This window comes from Chelonoidis abingdonii, chromosome 1, assembly GCF_003597395.2.
Source record: "Chelonoidis abingdonii isolate Lonesome George chromosome 1, CheloAbing_2.0, whole genome shotgun sequence".
Lineage (NCBI taxonomy): Eukaryota > Metazoa > Chordata > Testudines > Testudinidae > Chelonoidis > Chelonoidis abingdonii.
Window position 1 is genome coordinate 331,206,373 of NC_133769.1, and position 25,206 is coordinate 331,231,578.

Below are 25,206 nucleotides of genomic sequence, written 5' to 3' on the forward strand. Positions count from 1 at the left end.
TTTTCCATGGGAACTTCAAAACTAATAGGAGTAACACATGAATTCCCTGGCAAATCTGGCTTTTCATTTATCCTAGGGGATATAGATTGCTCACAGCTATTAATACATGATCAGGACAATGGGGTTTAGTTTGAGTATTGTAAAGCATACCTCATTTTCAGCATTCAGGTCATATACAGTGTTGGGCACAAAATCAAAAATGAAGTCAAACAGTTCCCCCAGATCAACATAATAAAGGAAGACCCATGTTAAACTGAGCATAGAAATGGAGAATAGCTTCTGGGAATGTGTGTTACCCATTAATTATGGAGAGGTGGTCTTTCAATAGTTAAGGTTGTGATTAGCTTTCTATTCTAAGCCTATTTTTTGACATTCCCACTACCCAAGATGGTCAAAACTAAATCAATCATCCTGAAATTTCTCATAAGTTATTTTCTTCTGCAGGTTTTTTGGGGAAAGTGTATACTTTGGCCCTGCCCTTCCGCTGGCTCTCCCTTGTCTTGACTTCCAAGTGCTCCTGCATCACAGTGCACAGGGAACCCCTGAATTGTTGAGCTTTCCACTGCAAAGAAGGTGCACAACCTCTGTGTGACCTCCTAGACCCTGTCTCCCTCTGCAGTAGAATTGCACCAGTTTCGCATTCTGTGGCGTTCTCCACATCCCTCAAGGTTGGGTCAAGATTTTCCTTGATTTGCATAAATGGTTGTAACTAATTAAGTAGCACCTAAGATTGTGTTACTTTTCTGTTGGACTCTATGCTATGCAAATATTGAAACATTTGTATAGATAGAAAAACAAGCTGAGCCTACTTATTGGAAGGCCTGGAAAAGTATATGTGCCAGATTTTATTTGCAAAGACATTACACTGGGAATGCCATTTCCAAAATCATCAGCAGTGCAAATAGAATTAGTTTCTTACTGGTATACTGCACTCATAGGAGGGACACAAAGGGAGGCATGAGACTGCCATACGTGACCTCCCACATGACTCCTCACCGCTCCCAGCCCAGGGCCCCCATGCTCTCCCGTCCCCTCCCTGTGAGCCATTCCCTGTTACCTGTGGGGGCTTTGTCTTCCTCTGGCTGTGCTGCAGACTTCTGAACCACAGGGCTCTCCAGAACTGCAGCAGCAAAAGGAGCAGAACATGGGGCTGCTGGGTGGTCCCACACCAGCAGCTCCTCCGACGTGGCTTATACTGCCCCCAGCCCTATCTCCGGTTGGGGATGTGGTACAGACCCCAGATAGGAGACATAGCTGCATGGAAGGACTGGAGAGGCAGGGCAAGGGGCAGTACAGCTGTGCTGGAGAAGCTGCTGCTGTGAGGCCACCCAGCGGCCCCACATTCTGCCCCTCATGTGTCTTTTCAGTACAGCATACCGGCTACAAATATCTTACTGGTACGGCATACTGAACCGGACCACCCTACTTGCACCACTGAAAATTCCTCTCAGTTTTACATTCCCTTGGTTTTCATGTACAAATTAACTGAATAGATTCCTAAATAATGCAAAACCTCAAGCCAAAACAAAAAAATCCAGATTATTTGTATTTTAATCTGATAATTTCACAATGATCATATTTACATATTATAGCACAGCCTCGGTTATTTTCTGGTTAGATTTGTGGCTAATGGGTCCCCAGGATGCTAGTTGGAGACAAACCGGTATGCTATACATTTAAGAAGAGACCTACTAGCTCAGAGCCCAGTGAGAGATACAGAAAAGAATTTACATTTGCACAGAGAGAGAACAGTGAAATGTTGTCAATATTTTAAGAAGGAGTTTCTACAAACCTTGTCCACTTGACTTATGTTGAACCCCACTTATTAGGGATGTGTGTGTTTGTAATGGGGGAGTCGGTAAGTGAAAGACTGGGGAATGTATGCACTTATTCTCCCCCTTAAACCAAAATGCATTTTTACAAACTAAGGGAGAGGAAAAAAATCACTGGGCAAACAAATGTAGGAAGCTGGAAAGGGCTAAAAATGGCTTTATACTGCATAATTCATTTATATATGCATAGTGAATGAATCAGTTAAGCAATTTGGCAGTGGATGTGTTGCATCAAGTAGGCACTATTCAGGTTGCTAATGGCAGTAAATTCTGTGTTTCAGTTTGAAGGAATGTGTACATTGTTCCTGAAAACTATACTGAGTGTTTGGACAGCATAACGTAGAGGATGATCTATATAACTGGAAGTGGGGATAGGAGGTGAAGACTTTGTATCCTTCCCTGTAAACCTAGCTGCAATCTATCTAATCGCCTCCTCTGTCTGCAGTCTAGTTTATTCCAAGGGCAAAACAACTCTTTAGAAGTATTCTGCCCAAAACCCTTCATGGGGCTCTTAGGTTCTCCAGGAGCCTTTTGCAGCACATAATGAGGCAGAGGGAGAAACTGAAAACCTGCTTCTTAGTCAGTATACTTACAGTAGTGTATGGGGGGAGAAAAAGGCATAGCTCTGTTTCTGCCCTCCACGTGCTTGCCAGTACTGTAATGCACAGAGTCATTTATAATTAGAAACATGACTCACTTAGAGCTAGGAACTGCAGCTTGTCCTCAGAGGATACGACTTTTTCATGCCCTTCAGTTCAATTCCTCTCCATATTAATGTCACTCTCCTCTCTCATTTCTTTTTCTTCTTTCAGGACCCCAGAACTGATGTTAAAAAGTGGCTGCTAGCAGACCAGAGAGCTAAGACAGGGCAGACTTTGGTTCCAACATTGTCTTGGCTTCCTGTAAAAAGAAGGAAAAGGAAAACAGAAACAACATCTTTCACATTCTCACTCTCTCTCCGCAAAATGGAAAAAAATCAGTTACAGAAGAAGATGGTGTGAATTCAGTTAAAGTTGCAGAAAGAAACCAAGATCTCTGTGCTTGCCAAGTGCCATTGTTGCTGAAAATGTAACAAGCGAGCATTCTGAACAACTGAGAGCAGGAGGTTTGACAAGGAATCTGGATAAAGAGCAGTCAGTCAGAAGCACAGCCACATTTCAGAGATAAGGGATGGAGTGAACAATGAGAGGGATTTCATAGGATTGGGCTTTCTGGAGTGCTTTTTAAAGAGAAAGAGACGACGACACTCAAGCAGAGAAGATAAAAAAATAATTTGTTTAATTTATAAATTCAATGTTTGCTTCATGTTCTTAGCAGGAAAAAATCACGTGAAAAAAGAGAATGAAGACCAAGGATAAGATCAGGTAAATGAGTTAACCATTGTGAAATACTTTTATTAGAATAAGGTGACTGTCAAAGCTCCTGATGTTGCTCATATTCTCATTGGCTTCAAATGGGAGCAAGATTGCCTGAAATGAACTTGGAGTTTATCAAAAGGTGCAGTTCATAAAGGTAAAATGAAGTGCTTAAAAATTACACAATAATGTTGAAGGGCCATATTGTGATCCCTTTATTCATGTTGGTTAGTAGTTACTCATGTGAGTACTTCCACTGAAATCAATGGCATACCTTAGGTGAGTAGCTGCTCACCACTATGAGTAATAGAATCACAATCTGACCATAAGTTCTTAAGTTACTTACAGAATCCACACTTAGCTTAAGCATTTAGACAAATATATTTGAAAATGACAATGAAAATAATTTTGCTGCTTCACTTACTGCACCTGGCAAGGCCTGAATTCAATGTTCTGTTTCCCTGGCTACCAGCTAAAGCAGGGGTGGGCAAACTTTTTGGCCCAAGGGCCGCATCTGGGAATAGAAATTGTGTGGCGGGCCATGAATGCTCAGAAAATTGGGGTGGGGTGTGGAAGGGGGTGAGGGCTCTGGTTGGGGGTGTGGGCTCCAGGGTGTGGCCAGAAATGAGGAATTCAGGGTGCGGGAGGGGGATCTGGGCTGGGGCGGAGGAGTAGGGGGGTGAGGGCTCTGGCTGGGGGTGCAGGCTCTGGGGTGGGGCTGGGGATGAGGAGTTTGGGGTGTAGGAGGGTGCTGTGGGCTGGGATCAAGGGGTTTGGAGGTCAGGAGGGGAATCAGGGCTGGGGCAGGGAGTTGGGGAGCGGGAAGTGGTGCAGGGTCTGGCTGGGGTTGCGGGCTTTGGGGTGGGGCTGGGGATGAGGGGTTTGGGGTGCAAGATGGTGCTCCGGGCTGGGATTGAAGGATTTGGAGCGTGGGAAGGCATCGGGGCTGGGGCAGGGGGTTGGGGCATGGGGACAGGCTCAGGAGTTCAGGCTCCAGGTGGGGTTTACCTCAGGTGGCTCCTGGAAGCAGCAACCATGTCCCCACTCCGGCTCCTACGTAAAGCCGAAACTAGGTGGCTCTGCTTGCTGCCCTGTCCACAGGCACCACCCCTGCAGCTCCCATTGGCTGCTGTTCCTGGTCAATGGGAGCTGCAGGGGCGGTGCTCTGGCTGAGGGCAGTGTGCAGACTGGAGCCCCCTGGCTGCCCATACATATAGGAACTGGAGTGGGGCCATGGCTGCAGCTTCCGGAAGAAACGTGGAATGGCCCCCGACCCTGCTTCCCAGCTGGAGCGGCAGAGTGGGGCTATGCTGCTGCTTTTGGGAGACGCGTGGAGTGGCCCCTGACCCTGCTTCCTGGCTGGAGTACCAGAGCAGCACAAGTCTCAGACCCCACTCCCCAGCGAGAGCTCGAGGGCCAGCTGAAAATGGCTGATGGGCTGGATCCTGCCCGCAGGCCATAGTTTGCCCACCCCTGAGCTAAAGAGTAACTTCCCTATGAACAGAGAATCTAAATGAGGCCTTTGAGACCACAGCTGTTAATTTAATGTTGACTTGGCCTGTGAGATGTTATTTGAAGTGTTCTTGCTGTCTGTGGGTGGAATTCACCCCTTGATGGTAGGCCCGTGCAAGGCCCTTCTTCTCTCTGCTCTGTGGAATCCCTTTGATGTACATGTGCAGTGTGATTCAGGCAGATGGATGTGAGGATCTACAGAGCAGCCACTGCACATTCTGTCCACTTGAGCAGTGAACTCTGCACTGACATGGAATATGCATTAGAGAGAGGAAAAGTGAAAGTTGGTCAGGGTCCCCTGCATGGGAGTGTAGATGAGGCTGGGTCATTATTTGAGCCTAGGCTGAAATGGTGGCCATGGAGGGGCTGATCTGAAGCCTTGTAGCCTACCCTGGGGTTATGTGGGTTGATGTCCTCTCCAAACCCCACACAGGCAAACCACACAGACTTGATTATGCTGGCTTTATGCATGACTTGAGAATTCTACCCTAAAAACAAGTTATTTGATTTCTCAATTAATCATGGATCAGAAGGAGTGAAAGATGTTTCTTATTAATGTTGTGGTTAGTCTGATTTTATTTTGTTCCTAATTTTATATTTCAGTATTAATTTTTTTATACTTTATTTTTTGTTTGCGTATTTTATCACAGTTAATTATGGTTATTTGTTGTTTCCTTTTGAACTCTGTAAAACTTTAGTGGAAATGATATATTCTTCAATATTAAATGATTAAGTCAAAATCAAAAATTTTCTATCCCTCATTAATCTGATCTACAAGAAATAGAGAACAACGCCTTTCAAATACAAAGCTTGTACTGCTAGAAATATCCCCAGCCTTCTAAACTGACACCAAGGACTGAAATAGAGCCACATCTCCCAGGCCCCACAATTCCCTGTCCTGAACAGCATCCCTAGGGCAGGAGTTTATCCCTCCATATGACCTTAAGAGAAGGAGAGATATACAAGTTTTGGCCATCTGTAGGTAATTTTAAAAATCAGATAAGAGGTGTTTTCTCCACCCTGGAGCCTAGAAAGAGTGGTGGTGTAGGGGCCTTTTTTCCTTGGTTGTTGCAGTGTGATGAAGCTCTCTAAACTTACTCCTCCCTCCAATTACTGTTATGTGTAGAGTCTCAGGTAAAATGAAGGAAAGAAAATGGGTATCGGTGTTCAAACATTTGTGAATCCAAAGAAAGAAAGTTATCTTTTATCTTTGACATTTAAGGCTAACAGATTGATGTCAGAGGTCACTGGGTTGTCTGAACAATGTTGCGCATTCTGTGGTTTGGCTGTGGAGCAGGGGTTACTTTTGCACATGCAAGCTGGTTATGCAGAGAAAAGGATATCTGAGATAGTACAGCAGTGGTTGGCAAACTACGGCCCACGGGCCAGATCTGGCCCACCAGCCATTTAAAATAGGCTCTTGAGCTCCCGCTGGAGAGCTGAGTCTGGTGCTTGCCCTGTTCCAATGCTCCAGCCAGGGAGCAGGGTTGGGGACCGCTCTATGCATCTCCCAGAAGCAGAGGCATGGCCCCGCTCCAACCAGGGAGCAGGGTTGGGGGCTGCTCCACACTGCTTCTGGAAGCAGCTACATGGTCTTGTTCCAGTTCCTACGTGCAGGGGCAGCCAGGACACTCCACTCTGCATGCTGTCCTTGCTCCAAGTGCCGCCCCCTCAGCTCCAATTGGCCAGGAACTGCAGCCAATGGGAGCTACAGGGGCAGCATCTGCGGATGGGACAGTGCACAGAGCTGCCTGGCCGTGGCTCCGTGTAGGAGCCAGAGCCAGGCCATGTCAGCTGCTTCCAGAAGCAGTGTGGAGCAGCCCCAACTCTGCTTCCCAACTGGAGTGGGACCATGCCGCTTGAGGTAAGCACCACCCGGAGCCTGCACCCCTGAGCCTCTCCCCGCCCCCTAACCCTCTGCCCCAGTACTGATCCCTCTCCCGCCCTCCAAACCCCTTGGTTCCAGCCGGAGCACTCTCCTAGACCCCAATCTCATCATCCCTAGCCCCACCCCAGAGCCACCACCCTCACACCATACTCCCCTGCCTGGAGCATCCTTCCAAACCCGGAACTCCTCATTTCTGGCCCTACCCTGGAGCACCCCCAACCAGAGCCCTCACCATGTCCCGCTCCCGAACCCCAATTTCCTGAGCATTCATGGCCCGCCATACAATTTCTATTCCCAGATGTGGCCCTCAGACCAAAATTTTTGCTCACCTCTGTACTACAGACATCCTGGGCCACAGCATAAGCACTTATTTTGATTCAGTGTCAAAAGGTATTGATTTTAGTCCCCTTTCTCTAGTTCACGGTGGTTAATTGGCTTGGAACCTCTACAGTGAAAGGAGGTCACCTCTTCATTTTTCAGAGAGGATTTAATTTCCCTTGGATAAGACTTTTTTTACATGATGAGTGTGTGACCTAGCTGCAGTGTCTCCCAGGTTTCCTTTGGCTTGAAGAGTAGGTTTCATACTCATTAGTGCTTGTTTTTCACTCTGAAAGATGACTTTTTTCATGCTAAAGACAGGGCACATGCTTCGCTTTTGCATGCAGAGTAAATGACTCAATTTGTATTGCTTGAGAGCAGAGTTTTGCATCATATATAATTATGTTGTCAATAATTTTTAATTCTGTACCTCAGCCTGAAGTACACAATGGACGCTAATAAATTTTTAAATTAGGGACCTTGTACCACTGAGATGATAAATAACCAGTAATATCAATTATATAATGAATGCCATTCTTCCTGCTCCTTGCAAGTTCTGTGCAGTTTATGCTTTTATGTACATTTATATTTAAAAGAGCTTCCATTAGACTACTTTTGCATTTTTCAGGATTCCCGCTGGAGTCTCTTTCCTGCAAAAAAAAAAAAAAAAGTCAATCTTAAAGATTTTGAAACAGTATTTTACCAGATCTTCTACTTTGATAAAATATGGATTTGTCAGGCAGCAACTGAAACAGTATCTATATGTTCATAATTACAATTATGGTCAGCTATTCAAACCTGTGTATGGCATATAATGCCTCAAGCCTGCACTGCTCAGGACAGATAGACACCCCCTCTCCCGCACACCCACAGTGAACCCCTCTGATGACCTTGGGACTTTGCATGGACATAGGGGGTTTCCAGTGTGGAACATTGTGAAGGATCAGGACCTATATCTATATTTAAATGTCTAAATCAGCACTTAGGCACCTACAAGTTCTAGATGTACTTGGTGGAAAGAAGGGATGGTTTCATGGTTAAGGCACTGGAATGGGATTCAGGAAATCTGGGTTAAATTTCTGGCTCTGTTACAAACTTCCTGTGTACCTTCCCAATCTTGTCGTATCTTGAATGTAATCGCTTTAGGGCTTGGCCTATCTTTGTATTTGTACAGTGCCCAAAATAATGAAGCTCTAGTGTCAATTGGGGTCTCTAGGACAGAGGTGGGCAAACTATGGCCCGTGGGATCGTCCTGCCCAGCCCCTAAGCTCCTGGCCCAGGAGGCTCGCCCCCAGCCCCTCCCTTGTTGTCCCTCCTCCCCCTCCTCCGCAGACTCAGCTCGCTCTCTCCACCGCCAGTGCAATGCTCTGGGCGGCGGGGCTGTGAGCTCTTGGGGCAGCACAGCTGCAGAGCCCAGCCTGACCTGTGCTGCGTGGGTGGCGGTGGCGGCATGGCCTGGCTCCAGCTGGGTGGCACAGCTGTAGTGCCGCCAGGCGCCGGTGCTCCAGGCAGCGCAGTAAGGGGGCAGGGAGCAGGGGGCTTGGATAGAGGGCAAGGGAGTTTGGGGTGGTGGGCAGGGGGCCGGGGTGTGGATAGGGGGTGGTTGGGAGGGAACAGGGGGTTGAATGGGGGCAGGGGTCCTGGGCAGGCCATCAGGAATGAGAAGAGGGGTTGGATGTGGGGGCAGGGAGAAGGGGTGGATGGATGGGGCAGGGGTTCAGGGAGGTAGATAGGAGGTGGGGGCCGGACCACGACCCCCTCCTCTAACCAGCCCTCCATATAATTTACAAAACCCGATGCGGCCCTCAGGCCAAAAAGTTTGCCCACCCCTGCTCTAGGAGATACTGCAATACATATAATAATAATAAGTAGAGATTTCAAGACTAATTTTAGGCTTTCAACTCTTAAAGCTGTCCCTACGTTGTGTATATTTGGTACTCTCAAGTTATATTTAGTGTGGTGGAGTCCCAGTTCGAAACGCCCCTTCACAAACCATCAGAGGCTCCTCTACTTAAATAAAAGAATCAAATAAAAGAAACTTCCTTCTCAGAAGGGCCTCATTTATTAGTCTTAGGGCTTGTCTTCACTGCAGTGTTAGCTTGAGGTATAGTTCAAGCATTGCCTCTAACCTGACTCCCATCTGCATACAAAAATCTCTAACTCGAGTTATGTGGTGCCTAAACTCGAGCTAGCTGGCCTATAAGGGGTGTGGTTTGAAACTTGAGTGCTGCTGTCACTCGAGCTAGTAATACAGTGAGGATGCTGCTACAGGATACTTAAAACTCTTCAGGAGCCTTATCTTCATTGCTAAAAAAGGTGTATTTTTTGCATTGAGATAATTGACACACACGAGCTGTCCTGAGGTAAAAACTTCATAAAGTCTCGGGCCTTCAGTTTTACCATGAGGTAAACAGCTCTTTGCTCCTGGTGTTGACCTTAGTGAGTCTGAGGGGCCACACTGGAGAGCTGCACATACCCCATACCCAATAAACTAGTGCTGCAGGCACATGTGTTTAGCACTAGGATTTCTGGAGCTTTATCCCAGGGTTCTTTGCACCTTACCAACTGGAGATGCTTGACATATTGGTGTGTGGTGTATTATGGGAGAACTTGTCTGTCCTTGCTGTACAGCAAGTGGTTTTAGCCCGCCACATTTAGCAGAAGCTTTTCTGGCTCTGCACATTCCTCACAGCCCATTCCACCTAAGGAACAAGCCATGGATTTGTTGGATGAGCTGATCCATGGGTGAACTTTTTATGCAATGGAATAGATGTTCAGTGAGACTCCGGGTGGCATTTCAGGAGCAGTTTCTGAAACATGGAAGGTGGCGGGACTTGTAGGGCGATTCATTCATGGCAGACTGGACAGTTATGGTACTTGCTGCAATTGCCATACATTCTGCTTCTGGTGCAGGAGAAGATCGAACTCGCACAGTGTGGTGGGAACCACATTGTCATAGATATCTGGCATGACTGGCAATGGCTCTAGAACTTCCACATGAGGAAGCAGATCTTCAGGGAGTTGTGTGAGGAGCTTTCCCTGACTCTCTAGTGCCACAATGCTCAACTTAGGGAGGCCTTACTAGTACAAAAGCAAATTACAGTTGCTCTCTGGAGCCAAACCAGTTTATTGTTGGGAAGTTAACTATCAGGGTTATGGTAGTGGAGGTTTGTGAGGTGATTAATCCTGTGAAATAATAGCTGGCTTTAAAAGAATGGGGTTCCCCTACTGGACTGTGGCCATTTTGATAGCACAGGTACCCATAATTTTCCCACCAGAAGGAGCAAGCAAATATGTCTACAGCAAAGGATTCGAATCCCTTCTTCTTCAGGCCTGGGTTGACCACTGAAGTAAATTCATGAACACCAATACGAGAAGTACGAAAAGGTGCATGATGCCAAGGTGATGAGGAGATCTGACATTTACATGATGCGACAAAGAGGGACCTTATTCCTTCTTAATGTTGTTATAAAGAAGGTGTTTGTGCCCATTACTTATTTTGGGAGACCCCTCCTACGTACTTCTGCCATGGCTCATAAAACCATACCCTGACATCAGAGGACCAGCCACAGGAAGTTTCATTGTGGGATGGTGACGGATTGCACATTTCACAAGCTGAAGGCAAGATGGCACTTGCCTACAAAACCATTTGGATTTCAGTGTCGCTGACTGTGGCCATATGATTTTGGCCTGTTGAACTCTGCAAGGCTAAAGGTGAGTATGTTTGCATGGTGTGGATTCAAGATACTACTGGTTTGCAGACCCAGTATCGGCTACCAGAAAGTGCACTGATCACTTGTGCTGGGTCCAGGCAGGCAAGGGAAATAAGTGATGCCTTGTGTGCCTGCATACTTGCACCACAAGTTGGTGTGAATGAGCTATGATGCTGTAATGGGGGCCTGTAATGAGGTGATGATTTTAACAGTTTTGATCAACCTGTAATCAATTTTTACTGATGTATTATACAACTGTGGGTTTTGTGGGTTTCATGTGATGTGTGAGATTTTGCAACTTAATTAAAAATTTATGACACAACTTCCTAGGTCCACCTTCCTTTACAAGAACCCACACAGCAACCTGTTGTACAACCAAACCAATTTATTAACCAAACAACAGAATAAAAAAAAAGTTAAACCATTACAGGCGTAACAGCTTCTTCTTCATAAGTAGGAAGTAACAAGTGTGCAGTGTGAAGAGAAGTGTACGTGTGTCTGTGCAAAACATTCAAAACCAGAGTAAAACAATGAAATTGTATGAACCCCAAACTCCAAGCCTCACAAATCAATCTCACTGGTAGCGGAAGCAGCTGTCTGTAGATCTCCTCCTATTCTCCTTCCCTCTGGCAGAATGTGTTGCCTGGTTGCATGTGGCTGCAAAGGGTTGTGTGGGGCTATAGGTTGCATGGGGATGGAGAGCACAGGGTACATTTGTCCACTCCAGTTCATAGAGTTGTCAATGGCTCAGCCAACCCTAGAGTTTTCCAGTTCCTGCACTGGCTGCAGGATGTGATACCATGGAGGAGATTCTGTGGGCATTGGTGAAGCTGTCAAAGGGTGCAGCTGTGGAGCTGGTACTGGAGCTGGCAGCTGCACCCTGTTGATCACCAAGTTGATCAGCCTTTCCATGAGCAGATGGTCCTGTCGTCTATTCCTCTGCTGTTCCTTGAGGAGTTTGTTGAGCAGTCTCTCCTCCCTCTGCATGTCCTGCTTCTCTTTCACACTCTGGAGCTCCAGGTACTCTTCGCTTGTGCAGACCTCACTGCCAAACATCGCATCCTTGTCCCTCTTGTGTTTCTCCTGCTTCTGGACAGTCCTGTACTCCAGAGTTCTGGCTCAGAAGGTTGGTCCATCTAAGGTGAAAATGCTTGCCACGATAATGAAGGAGCATATTTTTTTCTTTGTCATTGTGGCAGGGGGAGGAAGGGGAGGAAATAATCCCCCAGATTTTACGTTCTGCGTCAGCATAAAGCCAGATTGCACCTGCACGTCCACCAATGTAATATATGTCATCATATGCCAGCAATGCCCCTCTGCTATGTACATCGGCCAGACTGGACTGTCTCTATGGAAAAGGACAAATGGACACAAATCAGATATTAGGAATGTCAATATACAAAAACTTGTAGGAGAACACTTCAACCTCCCTGGTTACACTATAGCAGATCTTAAGGTGGCCATCCTGCAGCAAAAAAACTTCAGGACCAGACTTCAAAGAGAAACTGCTGAGCTTCAGTTCATCTGCAAATTTGACACTATCAGCTCAGGATTAAACAAAGACTGTGAATGGCTTGCCAACTACAAAACCAGTTTTTCCTCCCTTGGTTTTCACACCTCAACTGCTAGAACAGGGCCTCATCCTCCCTGATTGAACTAACCTCGTTATCTCTAGCTTGCTTCTTGCTTGCATATATATACCTGCCCCTGGAAATTTATACTACATGCATCTGACGAAGTGGGTATTCACCCACGAAAGCTCATGCTCCAAAACGTCTGTTAGTCTATAAGGTGCCACAGGATTCTTTGCTGCTTTTACAGATCCAGACTAACACGGCTACCCCTCTGATAGATAAAGCCAGATTGCAACTTTTTATTATTTTGGAGTGCTGCTCTCATTTCTTTACGCATTGTCTTGTTCATAACCTCCTGCTAACATAGTCAGTCCATGGATTCACTGTGGTACAAGAACAAGAAGAAAGTAGGTTATGGAAATGTTATGGCTTTCATTGTGACGGGATCCCCGAGGTACAACCTGGGACTGTGGGACTGCTGTGCCCCCTTAATTCACTGATCCAGGTTGTCTCTAACAATGCCTTACTGGTGACAAGCAGCAAACCCCTCCAGATGCTGTTACCACTCAGTACAACCGCATTTAGAATGCCACACCCAGCTAGATTGCATGAATGATCCCAGAGCCACCCATGAATCACATAGAGAAAGGCACTAGCCAAATCCCGCCCTCCCAGCATCCAGCCTTGTACCTCAGGAATATACCATCTTGCACTGCTCAAGATCCTTTCTTGAGCAATGCAATTTTATTTATCGGTTCACCACTTCATCAATGGAAAGGGGACCTACACCACCTTTTGTAACCTGAGCATATTTACCAAGCACTCCAGTTAAACAAACTGGTAAGGACAAACATTAACATAAGTTTATTGATTATAAACAGTTTTTAAGTGATTATAAGTGATAGGCAAACAGTCAGAGTAGTTACCAAAAGAAAATAAAAGATAAACACGCAGTCTAAATTCTCAACCTTATTAGACTAAGCAATATCTGGACTACGCAGTTTTTCTTGCCCCACTGGATACTGCAGGTTGGGTATAGTCTTTCATACACAGGCTCTCCCTATTAGCCTTGGCACCACTCTCCTCAGCTCCAGTGTTCTCGTTGCCTTCAGCATAGGTGGGGGAAGAGACAGGACAAACCATGGAGCCTCTGTCCTCTATTTTACATCCTCATTCCATGTGCTTGGAGAAAACAAGTCCAGATATGTCTGGTGGGCATTGCTGAGTCACCAGGCAAGGCTGAACAATTCACCTGGTATGGCCTTATGCAAGTGAGTCATTGAACTGTAACTTGCTGGACAATGGCTGCTGATGGTTGTTCGACACGAACATTGGTTATCTCCCTTGTTTTTTCTGGGGAGCTAATATCTGGACGGTTTCCTAACTCACAGCATATTTTAGTGACAACCAAGAACACAGTCTTATAACTTCATAAGCACTAATGATATACATGTTTAGATAGAACAATGTCTTTTAATAGATCATAGCCTTTCCCATAATACCTTACATGGCATGCTTTATATGAAATATTAGAATAATATAATACAAATAATACAAATGATGAATATGGGGGTTACAGGGTGTTCCCCCAAGGTATAGAGTATCATATCCACCCTCAGTTGATGCAAAACACACTTTATTGCATGTACCATCCTCCCTAATGATAGTTTTGTTGAGCATAACCTGTAAAGCCCTCTCTCTTAAAAGCACATTTTTCATCATGATAATAACAAATATGGCAGGTAACGCTTACCAGGCTTCAGTTCAGATACTGACCCTATGCTGCATACTCTCCAGGCTGTTCCCCAGGTCCAGCTGCAAAAATAGACCCTGAATGTCCACAAGCCCAACTGGCCGAACTCTGCTGTCTGTTTCTGGGACTGAGACTCTGCCATGGTCTCGTGTGCTGTTACCCCCCATACTCCTCTTCCATCAGGCTGAAAACAAGGCCATCTGAGTTCAGGAGCATGTCAGAGGTGATGGTGGGCTCTGTGCTTGGGGCAGTGGCAACTCTGGTCAAGCTCCTCATAGCAGCGGTGAATGCTAACATTGCCAAACCTGCCATTTCCATCCTTGGCCTTGTGGGATAGCTGCTTCATCTGCTCCCTGTACTACCCACCAGTCTGGTGGATGCCCACATCTCTCAGTCTCTTTGAGATGGTTTCATAGAAGCTCCAAAAATATACATCTCTTTTATGATCATGGTATGGAGGCTTCTTACACCTGAGGTTAATTAGAACTCCCATGTGCTCTTCCAGACAGCCAACAGCATGCTAGCATCTTCTATGGAAGATGGAGCTGGGCTGAATTGGTCAGAAACTAGAGCAGGATGTGGAAAATGAAATAAATTCCAAGCAAGGGTATGTGAACTGACAGGTAGCAGTGCATAGAGGGTGACTCTGAAGTGAGTAGGCAGAAGGGCCGGAAGATACAGATACAGGAAATTGTGGGAATGGCATGGCTTTGAGTGGGGATAATACAGGAGTTTGGACAAAAATGCACAGCACAGTATGTGGCAAGCCTGCAGTGTAGACCTACTTTTGAAGTATTAACAGGATCATTTCACGGCTGTTGTTATCATAGAAAATGGGCCTGAATAATACTTTGTATTATAGATAGGAAATGTATGCTAGCTATACTACTTGCAGCACTACAATCTCTCCCAAAACAATATTCCAAAGAGCAATTTATGAAATTATTTTTGTCCTCCATCTGGTGGTTTGTTCTTTTGCGTAATTTGGAACATCAAGTCTTTTTTACTAGTTGTTTTTTGTTGTTTGAGCTTATTTGAATAAATAAACCTCGTGATTTAATATTTGTTATGGAGATACAGTAACTGCTCCATAGTTAGAGTTGCACATAGTTCCTCCTCTGTGGGCCTTAAAAAACTTTGAGAGCTTTTTGTCTGTCAATGTATGTTAGGGTCAGAGCTGAAAGTAAGTTTTTGCTCAGAAACTCACTAAAAGGTTTTTATTTTTTTATACTGATTTGTGCCCCGTTGCTCTGCTTTTTATTTTGTACGCAGGTAGTAAAGTGAAACAAGATTTATAATCTCTTAAACACTCTCCACTGGTATTTGTAATATGCCATCTATATAAATAGTTATTGCTCTCTTATTCAGTTATATGTAACTGAGACAGCAAAAGCCATGTAGCGGAAAGGAAAAACTACAGCTAGTCATTGCCTTTAAATCTTTTTATTATTATTAGTAGTAGTAGAGTAGTACTTCTAATGCATCCATACTTTTAGTATTTGGGCATGGGTACATGCATTTAGAAATGCATCAGCTCCCTAAAGGAAGAGAAACAAAGCTTCCACTGTCATTATATATTTTTATCAGTGCCACAACCACTTAGAGCTAGTTCAGCATCTGAATGTAATGGAACCAAATGATGAGTGCATGCAGACTACGAATATTGATTACACATAAAATAGAGTAACCCATAATAAATGTTTTCAGCAAAAATATTTAAATTATGTAACAAACCAGGTAAAAACCAGGAACCTTATTTAAATCAGACATTTTCACAATCCAGACTCTGTCCTTTATTTTTAAAAGTAAATATACCACAAATATAATCTTTATGATTTTCCTTTCTTTTTTTCTTTAAGAAAATGAGTGTTCTCGTTTGTTTGCTATTATTGAAGCAGTTCTAGTAAGGCATAATTTAGATCCAGATTCTGCCTTCATGCATCTTCTCTTCCACCTTAACTGCAGTCAATGGGGGTCCACAGGGAATAAATAAGGGCGGAATTTAGCCCATAAATGATCTGGCTTTGTATCTAACTAATGGTTTGATTACAACTTTTTCCAGTCTTTTCCCTAAAAAGAGTGTGCATGTGACATTAGAGAGTGGTAGATTTATTCTTAAGGTTCTTGAAATTAGATTAATAAATATGGTACTGTACTATAGTTTGCTGTTCAGTAAAGCATAAGCCAGACAAAGATTTCACTGATTAGTACAGTCAGTCATCTCTAGTTAATTTGAAATGTTTAAACATTCTAATTTTTAAAAAAATGCTGTTATAAATATTCAAGGAATTGGCTTAGAAATTAGGTGTAAAACAAATGTGCAATGCTTACTGCGTTTTAAAAGGTTTTAATTTTGTTAGTAGTGCATTGTCTTAAATCTAAAAGTGGTATTGAGTCATTCTTACTTGCCTGCTAGCACTGCAGAATTTTAGCAGCTGCAGTTGCATATCTTTTACAGCAGTATGCTTCCTGTTGAATTAGTAACCCAATAATATTTGTTTCTATGGCCCCATTCACTCTTCCTTTCCTCAGACTCCTTCCCATCCGTTTCTGCACAGTAATATCCCTTCTTGCTTATGGAAGGGACTCACATCTTCCAATGCAGCAGATCCTTGCCAGTGTTCACAGTTGTTCCAGATGAGTATGAATATGCTTAGTCATTTTGAAAACTACAGTTTTCTATTTTCAAGGAAATGGCCATTCTGAGGATTGCTTTCATTTCATTTTATAGCAATATGATAACATTGCAGAAGGCTCTATACATTTTGCATTCGTACTCTACAACTTTGTTTCCACATATCTTGATTGTGTTTAATGTCTCCCAATTTCTATAGCACTGGCCAAGCAGAACTCCTTTTTCATAGCCATCCAGTCTTAAAGGAAATGTTCTCTTACGTATTTATTTTGAAAATTAAACTGCTATTGTACTTTGAAAAGTGACTGTAAAAATGCCATTCTCGGATTTTCATGTTTTATCATCTCAATCATTTCCAAGTCAACTGCACTCAGTTTTTGGAAGTAAAAAGATGTTTCTTTTAAATGCAATTCCTGCAGATTCACCCTGGGTTGTGAGAGTCAAATGAGTTCTTTCCTTCTCATATAATATATGATCATCAGTAATAAAGGTTCCGCAAGCCAAATTTACTTGTGTGACCCATTATCTTCAATGGGTTTGCACAGTGCAATGATTTAGTAAACGATTTTGTTGATGTGCACAAGGAGTAGAATTCCATTCATGCTTCCAAAGCTGTGTTGTCTCTACAGTTCTAACAGAAATAAAAACCAGTAAAAAATTATTTTTGTCACTAAAAATCAGAAGATAGTATTGAGTACATACCAGGAGTACTTCTGAGTCAGAAGATACAGTTTTTATACAGTCACTTTTCAGGGATGATTCACTATTTAAAGATGTCTACCCATTGTTACATTTCAGGGAAAAAGAGTTAATCAATCATTATTGCCAATACGCAAAAAGATAAGGAGCTTGGTTACAGATAATTGAATTAGCAAAAAGAGCTAATTAACCAATTTGTATCTCCCTAACACCAGATGAACTGTACCAATCCATGGATGAAGACTTGTCATTTCTGAAGCAAACTTCAAATCCAAACTGTTTCCTGAGAACACTAACCAACTGTATTCCCCATAAGCAATTGCATTAACTTCTCTAGATGTTGCTATGCTTTTTTATAACTCTTCTCTGTGTGTATTTTTGCCCTTCAAGAGGATAACTCCAGACTGATGCTGCCTATACATCCTTCTTCTGGGTGAGGGATCATAGTCTGTTGACGGGGACCACAGAGGATGTCTAGTAGCCTTTGGCTGTCTAAAATAATGAGGCTAGATGATTGAGTGTTTGAAGGAAATGGAAAGAGGTAGAGAAAAGGGAACATTTGAGGGAAAATGGAGTACGAGGAGAAGAGTTGAATTTTTTGGTACTATGGAGTGATAGAGGAAAAATTAGAGGCAATGGAGAATGGGAATAGAAACTGGAAGGTTATTGTCCATAAACATTCAGGATCAGTGAAGTGAGACAAAGGCTGGGAAATGAGGCCCCACGTTGTAATTTTTGTTGCTTACTGTCCTTCATTTTGGGAATGTGTGCTCCACACCATGGAGCTGGCATGCTGAGAAGTGTATAAGACCTCAAAACCACTGTGAAATAAGTCAGTGTCATTTCATTTTACAGATGGGTAAACTGAGGGACAGGGAGGTTTAAGTGACCTTTTTCAAGATCGATGTCAGTGTCAGAGCTAGGAACAGAATTTAGAAGTTCTGCAGTGCCCTCCTCCAATCATTAGATAACATTGTCATTCCAGTACTAAAAATCTACAACTGGAAAGTATATCTATCATAAAGAGATTATTTTATGTATATTGCACTATAAGTATCAGCTTGTGTCAATGAAAGCATTATAAAATTGGCCAGTGCCTCGCTAGGAATTTTGTCTGTCCTGTTTGTTGCTTTGCTTCTCTTATTTAAAAAAATGCATAAAAACAACTAGCTGATGACACCAATATTCTTTCAAAGCAGTAGAATTGTTGCAGATTTTGTACAAGACTTAAAATTGAGATTCTGAGTACTTGTGGTCAGTCCATATCCCATGGCAATTTGCATGAGTAGGTTCCTTTGTTAACTAAAGTGTCCTGGACAAATTCCACCTCAGGAAATTACATTCCACATACGTAAGTTACATCAGCTTACACACTGTCCACACCGCGCTATGTTGGCAGGAGATCCTCTCCGACTGACACAGTTTCTGCCTCTCACAGAAGTGGAGTAATGATGCTGATGGGAAAGTGCTCATCCATCCGCATACCATGTCTTCACCAGACCTGCTACAGTGGCACAGCTACATCAGTGCAGCCTAAAGGGGCCTAAATATGCTGGATATGGCTGCCAAAGAGTCTCTCTTTTCCAAGGGGCTTCCCTGGATGGTGTAAAACCACCATAGCTGCTCTATGCCATTCATTTATAAATAAAGCTATGATTTTGTCACAGAGATCGTGGAAGTCATGGAATCTGTGACTTCCAAAGACCTCCATGACTTCTGCCTCGGTGGCTGGGAGTTGCAGGGTTCTGCTGCCTCCTGCGGTGGCAAAGAGCTGCCACCTGAAGCAGTGGGCCACTCCAGCCACCACAGACGGGGGGGTACGCTGTAGCTCTTGTCTGCTGCAGTGTCAGGGGGACCCCCACAGCTCCCTATCTGCCACCGCAGGGCAGGGGGACCCCAGCAGCTTCCTTTCACTGCAGCAGGGCCATGAGACCCCTGCAGCCCCTCGCCATGGGGGAACAGGGGGACTCCGGTGGTGGCAGGGGGATTCTCGCAGCTCCCCACCGTTGGAGAGGGGGGAAGGGGACCCTGGAGCTCTGAGTCCCCATGGGTGGTGGGGACCCCGGAGCTCCCAGCCACCCCGCAGCTGCCTAGTCCATTCCCATTTTATCATGGATATTTTGAGTAAAAGTCAGGGGAAGGTCATGGGCTTCCATGAATTTTTCTTTATCGCCTGTGACCTGTCCATGACTTTTACTCAAAATATCCAAGACAAAAATCGTAGCCTTACTTATAAGCCTTTCACTGCAGGGGTCTTGACTAGAGTATTGTTGCACTCTGGCTTTTCTTGATTGCTGGAACAGCCTCTTGAGGCTGATCTAACATATGCTTCAGGCTGGCCAAGGATATGAGGTAAAGTGACCTTTGCCACCCCTCCTTACCCCTCCCCACTTCATATATTGAGTTTATCTCGGTCAGAACTGATACTCAGATATGCTTCTACAGATACAGATGAAGAGTACTGTATTTAACTTGTGTATATAGTGTAGATTCTTTTGAGGAGGAATGTTGCAGGCTCTCTCACTCTGGGAATGGTAAAACTTTTTGCAGCACGTATTATAGTCTGTGGGGATAAGAAGGATTTTGCCCTGTATCACCTTGTGTTGGGATGGAATGGGTTGGGGGAATTTTGCTGTCTGTGTTTGCAGTGTTGCAGTGTGTTGGGATAGGAATTAGTTGGTTTTGCTGGATGGGTTGAAGTCTGTTGGGAACGCTGGGTAGGGAATTTTGCTCTACATGTGCTAGTCGTCTGTAAGAATAAAGAGGATTTTGCTGCATGTATGTGTCAGACTGCAGGGACGAGCGGGGCATTTTGCTGTGTTGTGTCTGTCTCCGGAATGGGGAAGATTTTGGTGTATGTGTCACAATCTGTGGGGATGGGGAGGATTTTGCTGTGAGTTGTAGTCTGTGGGAATGCAGGGAGTTGATGGTGAGTTTCAAAATCCTTGGGAATGGGGGAAGACGCTGCTGCGAGTGTTGCTGTCTATGGGGATGAAGGAGAATTGTGTGGTGTGTGTCAGTCTGTGGGAATGGGGAGGATTTTGCTATGGGAGTGTGTGGGGATGGGGAGGGGTCTGCTGTGTTGTGTGTGAATCTGTGGCGATGGAGAGGGGTCTGGTGCAGTGTGTGTGTGGGTGTAAGGGGGAGAATCTTGTTGTGTAAAGTGTGTGTCACTCTCAGCCCGGGGAGAGGAGCCGTTCGTCTCACGCGAGGGCAGTTCCCTGTCCCCGGTAGTCTGGTTTCCCTCCACAGCGGGAGGGGGTTGGTGACAGCCGCCTCCCCTGCGGAGTTCTGTGTTTTGGCCCGTCCCCGCTGGGGGCCGCCCGTGCTTAGTCCCGCCCCCGGCCATGTGTGGAGCCGCGGCGCCGCGTGGGGGACAGCGCCCGGCGGGTGCCGCAGCTAACGGTTCTTTGTGTCTGGGGCCGCTGGGCGCGAGCGTGGCGGGGTCCAACTGTCACTGAGCGGCGGACGCCCCCGGCCACTTCCTCGCTGAGGGACCGCGGCCGCGGGGGGATGTGAGTGCGGGGCAGGGGGGTGGGTCTGCGGCATTGGGCCGGGAGTGGGAGGCGGCTGCCCGAGCGGGGCCCTCCGGCCTGGTTCCGCATCGGCGACTCCTCCCCGCCCGAGCACGGCGGCTGGCGCAGCCCCACAGGGGCAGGGAGCGCGCGGGATCCCCGGAGCCTTCGCCATGCGCATCACCCCGCCCGTGCCTCCAAGGCCAGCGGGTCCTGTCCCCTCAGAGCTTCGTTCTCTCTCCCGAGAAGCGGCGTCTTTGCCTGCATGCAGGGCCCCGACTGTCGGTTCCTCCCTGCGGCTCGGCGCTTGTGGGGGAAGCCCAGGCTGATGCTGCCTGGCTGAAGAGGTGGAGGATGTAGGTGGCTAGATAGCAAGTGTGAAAAATCAGGACACTTTTTTTGGAGGGGAGGGGTATTGTATATATAAGACAAAGCCCTTAATATCGAGATGGTGCTGATAATCGCGGGATGTCTGGTCACCTTAAGGGCGACGTGCGACCTCTCCCTCGCTCCCCCAGCTGGGCAGGGTGAGCTGGTGGCAGCTGGAGCTCTCTCCTGTCCCCACCCACCCTGAGCTTCTCTGCCTTGTGTTCCGCAGGTTGGCCAGGGTGACCGTGCTCCATGACTGCCTGGGCTGCAAGACATTCGAGGTGCCTCCTTCTGCGGCTGTCGGACACCTAAAGGCATTAATTAATTCAGAAACTGGGTTTCCTGTCGCTGAGCAGAAGTTGTGGCACCTTGGGAGAGAGGTGAGTGTCGTTCTCTGACCTGTGACTGGCTGCCAGACTGATATACCCTTTATATGTTGCCTTGGAAGCATCCCTGCTTTCCCTGGTGAAGACAATGGAGAATTTAAATGTTTAAAGCAGGGGTCTGCAACCTTTCAGAAGTGCTGTGCCAAGTCTTCATTTATTCACTCTAATTTAAGGTTTTGCATGCCGGCAATACATTTTAATGTTTTTAGAAGGTCTCTCTCTCTATAAGTCTATATCAGGGGTAGGCAACCTATGGCACAGATGCCAAAGGCGGCACACAAGCTGATTTTCAGTGACACTCACAGTGCCTGGGTCCAGGCCACCAGTCCGAGGGGCTCTGCATTTTAATTCAATTTTAAATGAAGCTTCTTAAACATTTAAAAAACTTTATTTACTTTACATACAACAATAGTTTAGTTATATATTATAGATTTACTTTACATACAACAATAGTTTAGTTATATATTATAGATTTATAAAAAGAGATCTTCTAAAAACATTAAAATGTATTACGGGCATGTGAAACCTTAAATTAGAGTGAATAAATGAAGACTTGGCACAGCACTAATGAAAGGTTGCTGATCCCTGGTCTATATTATATAACTAAACTATTGTTGTATTTAAAGTAAATAAGGTTTTTAAAATATTTAAGAAGCTTCATTTAAAATAAAATTAAAATGCCGATCTTATCAGTTTAGTATGATCCATTTCCTTGCTGAGTTTTCCAATGTGCGCCACAGCTGGGAGTGGCTGAGGCCAGGAGCAGAGCCCCGGGCTGGCTGCCGGTACCCCAGGCCAGCAGTGGGCTGAGCGGGGCCAGAAGTCTGGATGCCGGCTGCAGGGGTCTGATGGCCGGAACCCCAGATTGGCAGCGGGCTGAGCCTCTCAGCCTGCCACTGGCCCTGCTCAGTCCACTGCTGGTCTGGGGTTCCGTCAGGGGTAAAAGTAACTTAAATTTCTTTCAGGTACTGTCTTATTACAACCCCCCTCGAGGGGGGAGGAGCTCAGGGGCTGGGATGTGTGTGGGGGAGCACTCAGGGCAAGGGGTTGGGGTGCAGGGGGATTGGAGTGGGGATGTGAATGGTGCAGGAGTCAGGGCTGGGAGCACAGGGGGTGTAGGAGTCAGAGTTGGGTGGCATGAGGAGTTCAGGGCAGGAGGTTAGGGGGTGTAGGGAGAAGTCCCGGGGGCACGGGGACTTGGGGCTGGCCTGGGACAGTCTCTGTTGCGGCTGGGTTACCTGGATGGTGGATGGGTCCCTGCCCCAGGCTGTTCCTGTTTCTACCAAGGGAGCTGTGGGCCAGCTGTGTGGGGGCATTGCATCTGCAGGCAAATGGGGGGAGGTGGTAGAAGACCAGGGCCGACTCCAGGCACCAGCTCAGCAAGCAGGTGCTTGGAGTGGCCAACGGAATGGGAGGGCTTGTCTGGCTCTTCGGCGTCGGGTCCCTTACTGAGGGAAGGACCCGCCGCCGAAGACTGAAGCGGCGATGGGAGAGCTGCCGCAGATAGTGATCGCGGTGGGGTTTTTTTTTTGCTGCGCTGGGTGGCAAAAATGCTGGAGCTGGCCCTGCAGAAGACCCTCTGGCCTGCCACTCCCTTCCCCCAGGGGCTGCAGGGACGGCACGTGCCTGCAGTGCCCTGATGTCCAGCCACAGTGGCGAGAGAGGGGCAGCAGGACAAGCAGGGACACGGACACCTCCACCGCGCCTCCCGCCGGCCCCTTTCACTTGCCTGACTGCCTGCTGCTTTGGTACCAGAGCCAGCCTGCAGGAGAGTTCCGGCAGCTGGGAGTGCGCGACGCGCTGCACCCCAGCATTGGCCGGCTCTGGGTTCTGGCTGGGTTTCGGTTCTGTCTGCTGGCCCCTTGCCAGCTGGGGTCTCAGCCGCTTGTCTGCTCAGCCCACTGCCAGCCTGCAGTTCCTTCACCCAGGCTGGTGGCGGGCTGAGTGGGACCGGCGGCTGGGATCTCGGCATGCCATTAAAAATTGGCACGCGTGCCACAGGTTGCCGACCCCTGGTTTAAAGCATTAAATATAATACACCTCTACCCTGATATAATGCGACCCAATATACCACGAATTCGGATATAACGCTGTAAAGCAGCGCTCCAGGGGGGCGGGGCGGGGCTGCACACTCTGGCGGATCAAAGCGAGTTCGATATAATGTGGTTTCACCTATAACACAGTAAGATTTTTTGGCTCCCGAGGACAGCGTTATATTGGGATAGAGGTGTATGTGCATGCATGATGTAGCCTATTGCAAGGAAAGCATTGAGATAATTGGTTGATGATTATTTATATTAGAGGAGAATCTGGAGCAGGGTGGATTTGATTTAAATCAAATTGATTTAAATCATGACTTAAATTATGGTTTAAATCACTAGTCAGAAAGACTCGATTTAATCATGGTTTTCTACATAAAAGTGCATTCTTATTGGTTGTTATAACCTTAATACATATTCTTCACAACTCAGAGATAGATGTAGATTTCATTTTTAGAAGGTACACACTATACATTTTTTAACAGTGATTTATTTTGAAAAATTTTCAGATTAGTTTTACAGCTATATCAGAAAGTGAATGTTTGATTATTTCATTTACCAAAGGTAATTAAAGCAGATATTTATGAAGTCATTGGGAGATGAAATATCTCCAATTCATCAGGTTAATCATTAATATTTGGAGGATTTTCTTGCCATGCTGTATTGGGAGGAGAACATCACCAGACAGACATTTAAATTGTTTTATTTAACTAAAACAACAATGATAAGTATTCTGGATTTTTTTCTTCAACAGCAAACTGTCTGGTGATGTTCTAAAACTGAAACCTACATCTGTCTGTGAGTTGTGAAGATATGTATTAAGGTTATAACAACCAATAAGAATGCACTTTTATGTAGAAAACCATGATTAAATCAAGTCTTTCTGACTAGTGATTTAAACCATAATTTAAGTCATGATTTAAATCAATTTGATTTAAATCAAATCCACACTGGTCACAGGTTTCTTTATTTTACTCTCCTCAGCCCTCCATTTCCATTTTGTGGTATCTTACCAGCCGGAAAGAGGTGTTAGCACATCATCCTCTGAAATGCAACAGGAAGCCAAGAGTCTGAGCAACACTTTTTTGGTTGGCATTGCTACTGAACTATGTCTTTTGGTTGGAAACATTTAGTCACTAAAGAGTCTTGATTGTTAGTCTGATATTTTTGATTTTATATTTAAGAATATAAATAGAAGTCTTTTCTTCTCTGTCATGGCAATTATAAAAGTTATTTTCAACCTTTTCAACTCTAGTTGCTTAGGGCCAGATTCTCCCACTGTCGCATACACTGAGTAGGTAGAATGATCTGCTGTAAAACTGTTTTCCCTTTATAAATAAAGTGAAGTTTGCTTTATTTATAGATGACAGATCTAGTCAGTTAAAATAATCTTCAGTGTCAGTTGTCATGGTGACAGGGCTAATTGCATCTGTGACCTGTTTTCTGGCCTCTCTGAGTGCATCCTCCCTCAGGGCTGCCGAGAGCCGGTTTGGGCCCCGGTGAAAATTTTTTTTCGGGAACCCTAGAAAGGGCGGACCAGCTAAACAGGGCCGATGAAGCCAGGCCCCTTCCAGACCGCTGGGCCCCCGGTAATTTGTACCGGCTTTCCCCCCCCCCC

The 25,206-nt window shown here is 45.6% G+C and overlaps 1 protein-coding gene across 5 annotated transcripts in view; it reads left to right on the top strand.

The window, feature by feature from the left end:
• Positions 1-448: 448 nt before the first annotated feature.
• The window catches only part of SACS (sacsin molecular chaperone), a 115,539-nt gene continuing 90,781 nt past the window's right edge, over positions 449-25,206 (top strand). For 2 of the 5 annotated variants that reach the window (XM_032770964.2, XM_032770968.2), the window contains exons 1-3: positions 449-668; positions 2,645-3,196; positions 21,393-21,543. In XM_032770964.2, coding sequence (XP_032626855.1) covers positions 3,174-3,196; positions 21,393-21,543 — 174 coding nt within the window. In that variant the 5' untranslated portion in view covers positions 449-668; positions 2,645-3,173. Of the gene's footprint in view, positions 669-2,644; positions 3,197-20,655; positions 21,151-21,392; positions 21,544-25,206 lie in introns of those variants that run through there. The other 3 variants (XM_075061664.1, XM_032770966.2, XM_032770967.2) reach the window with 3 other exon arrangements.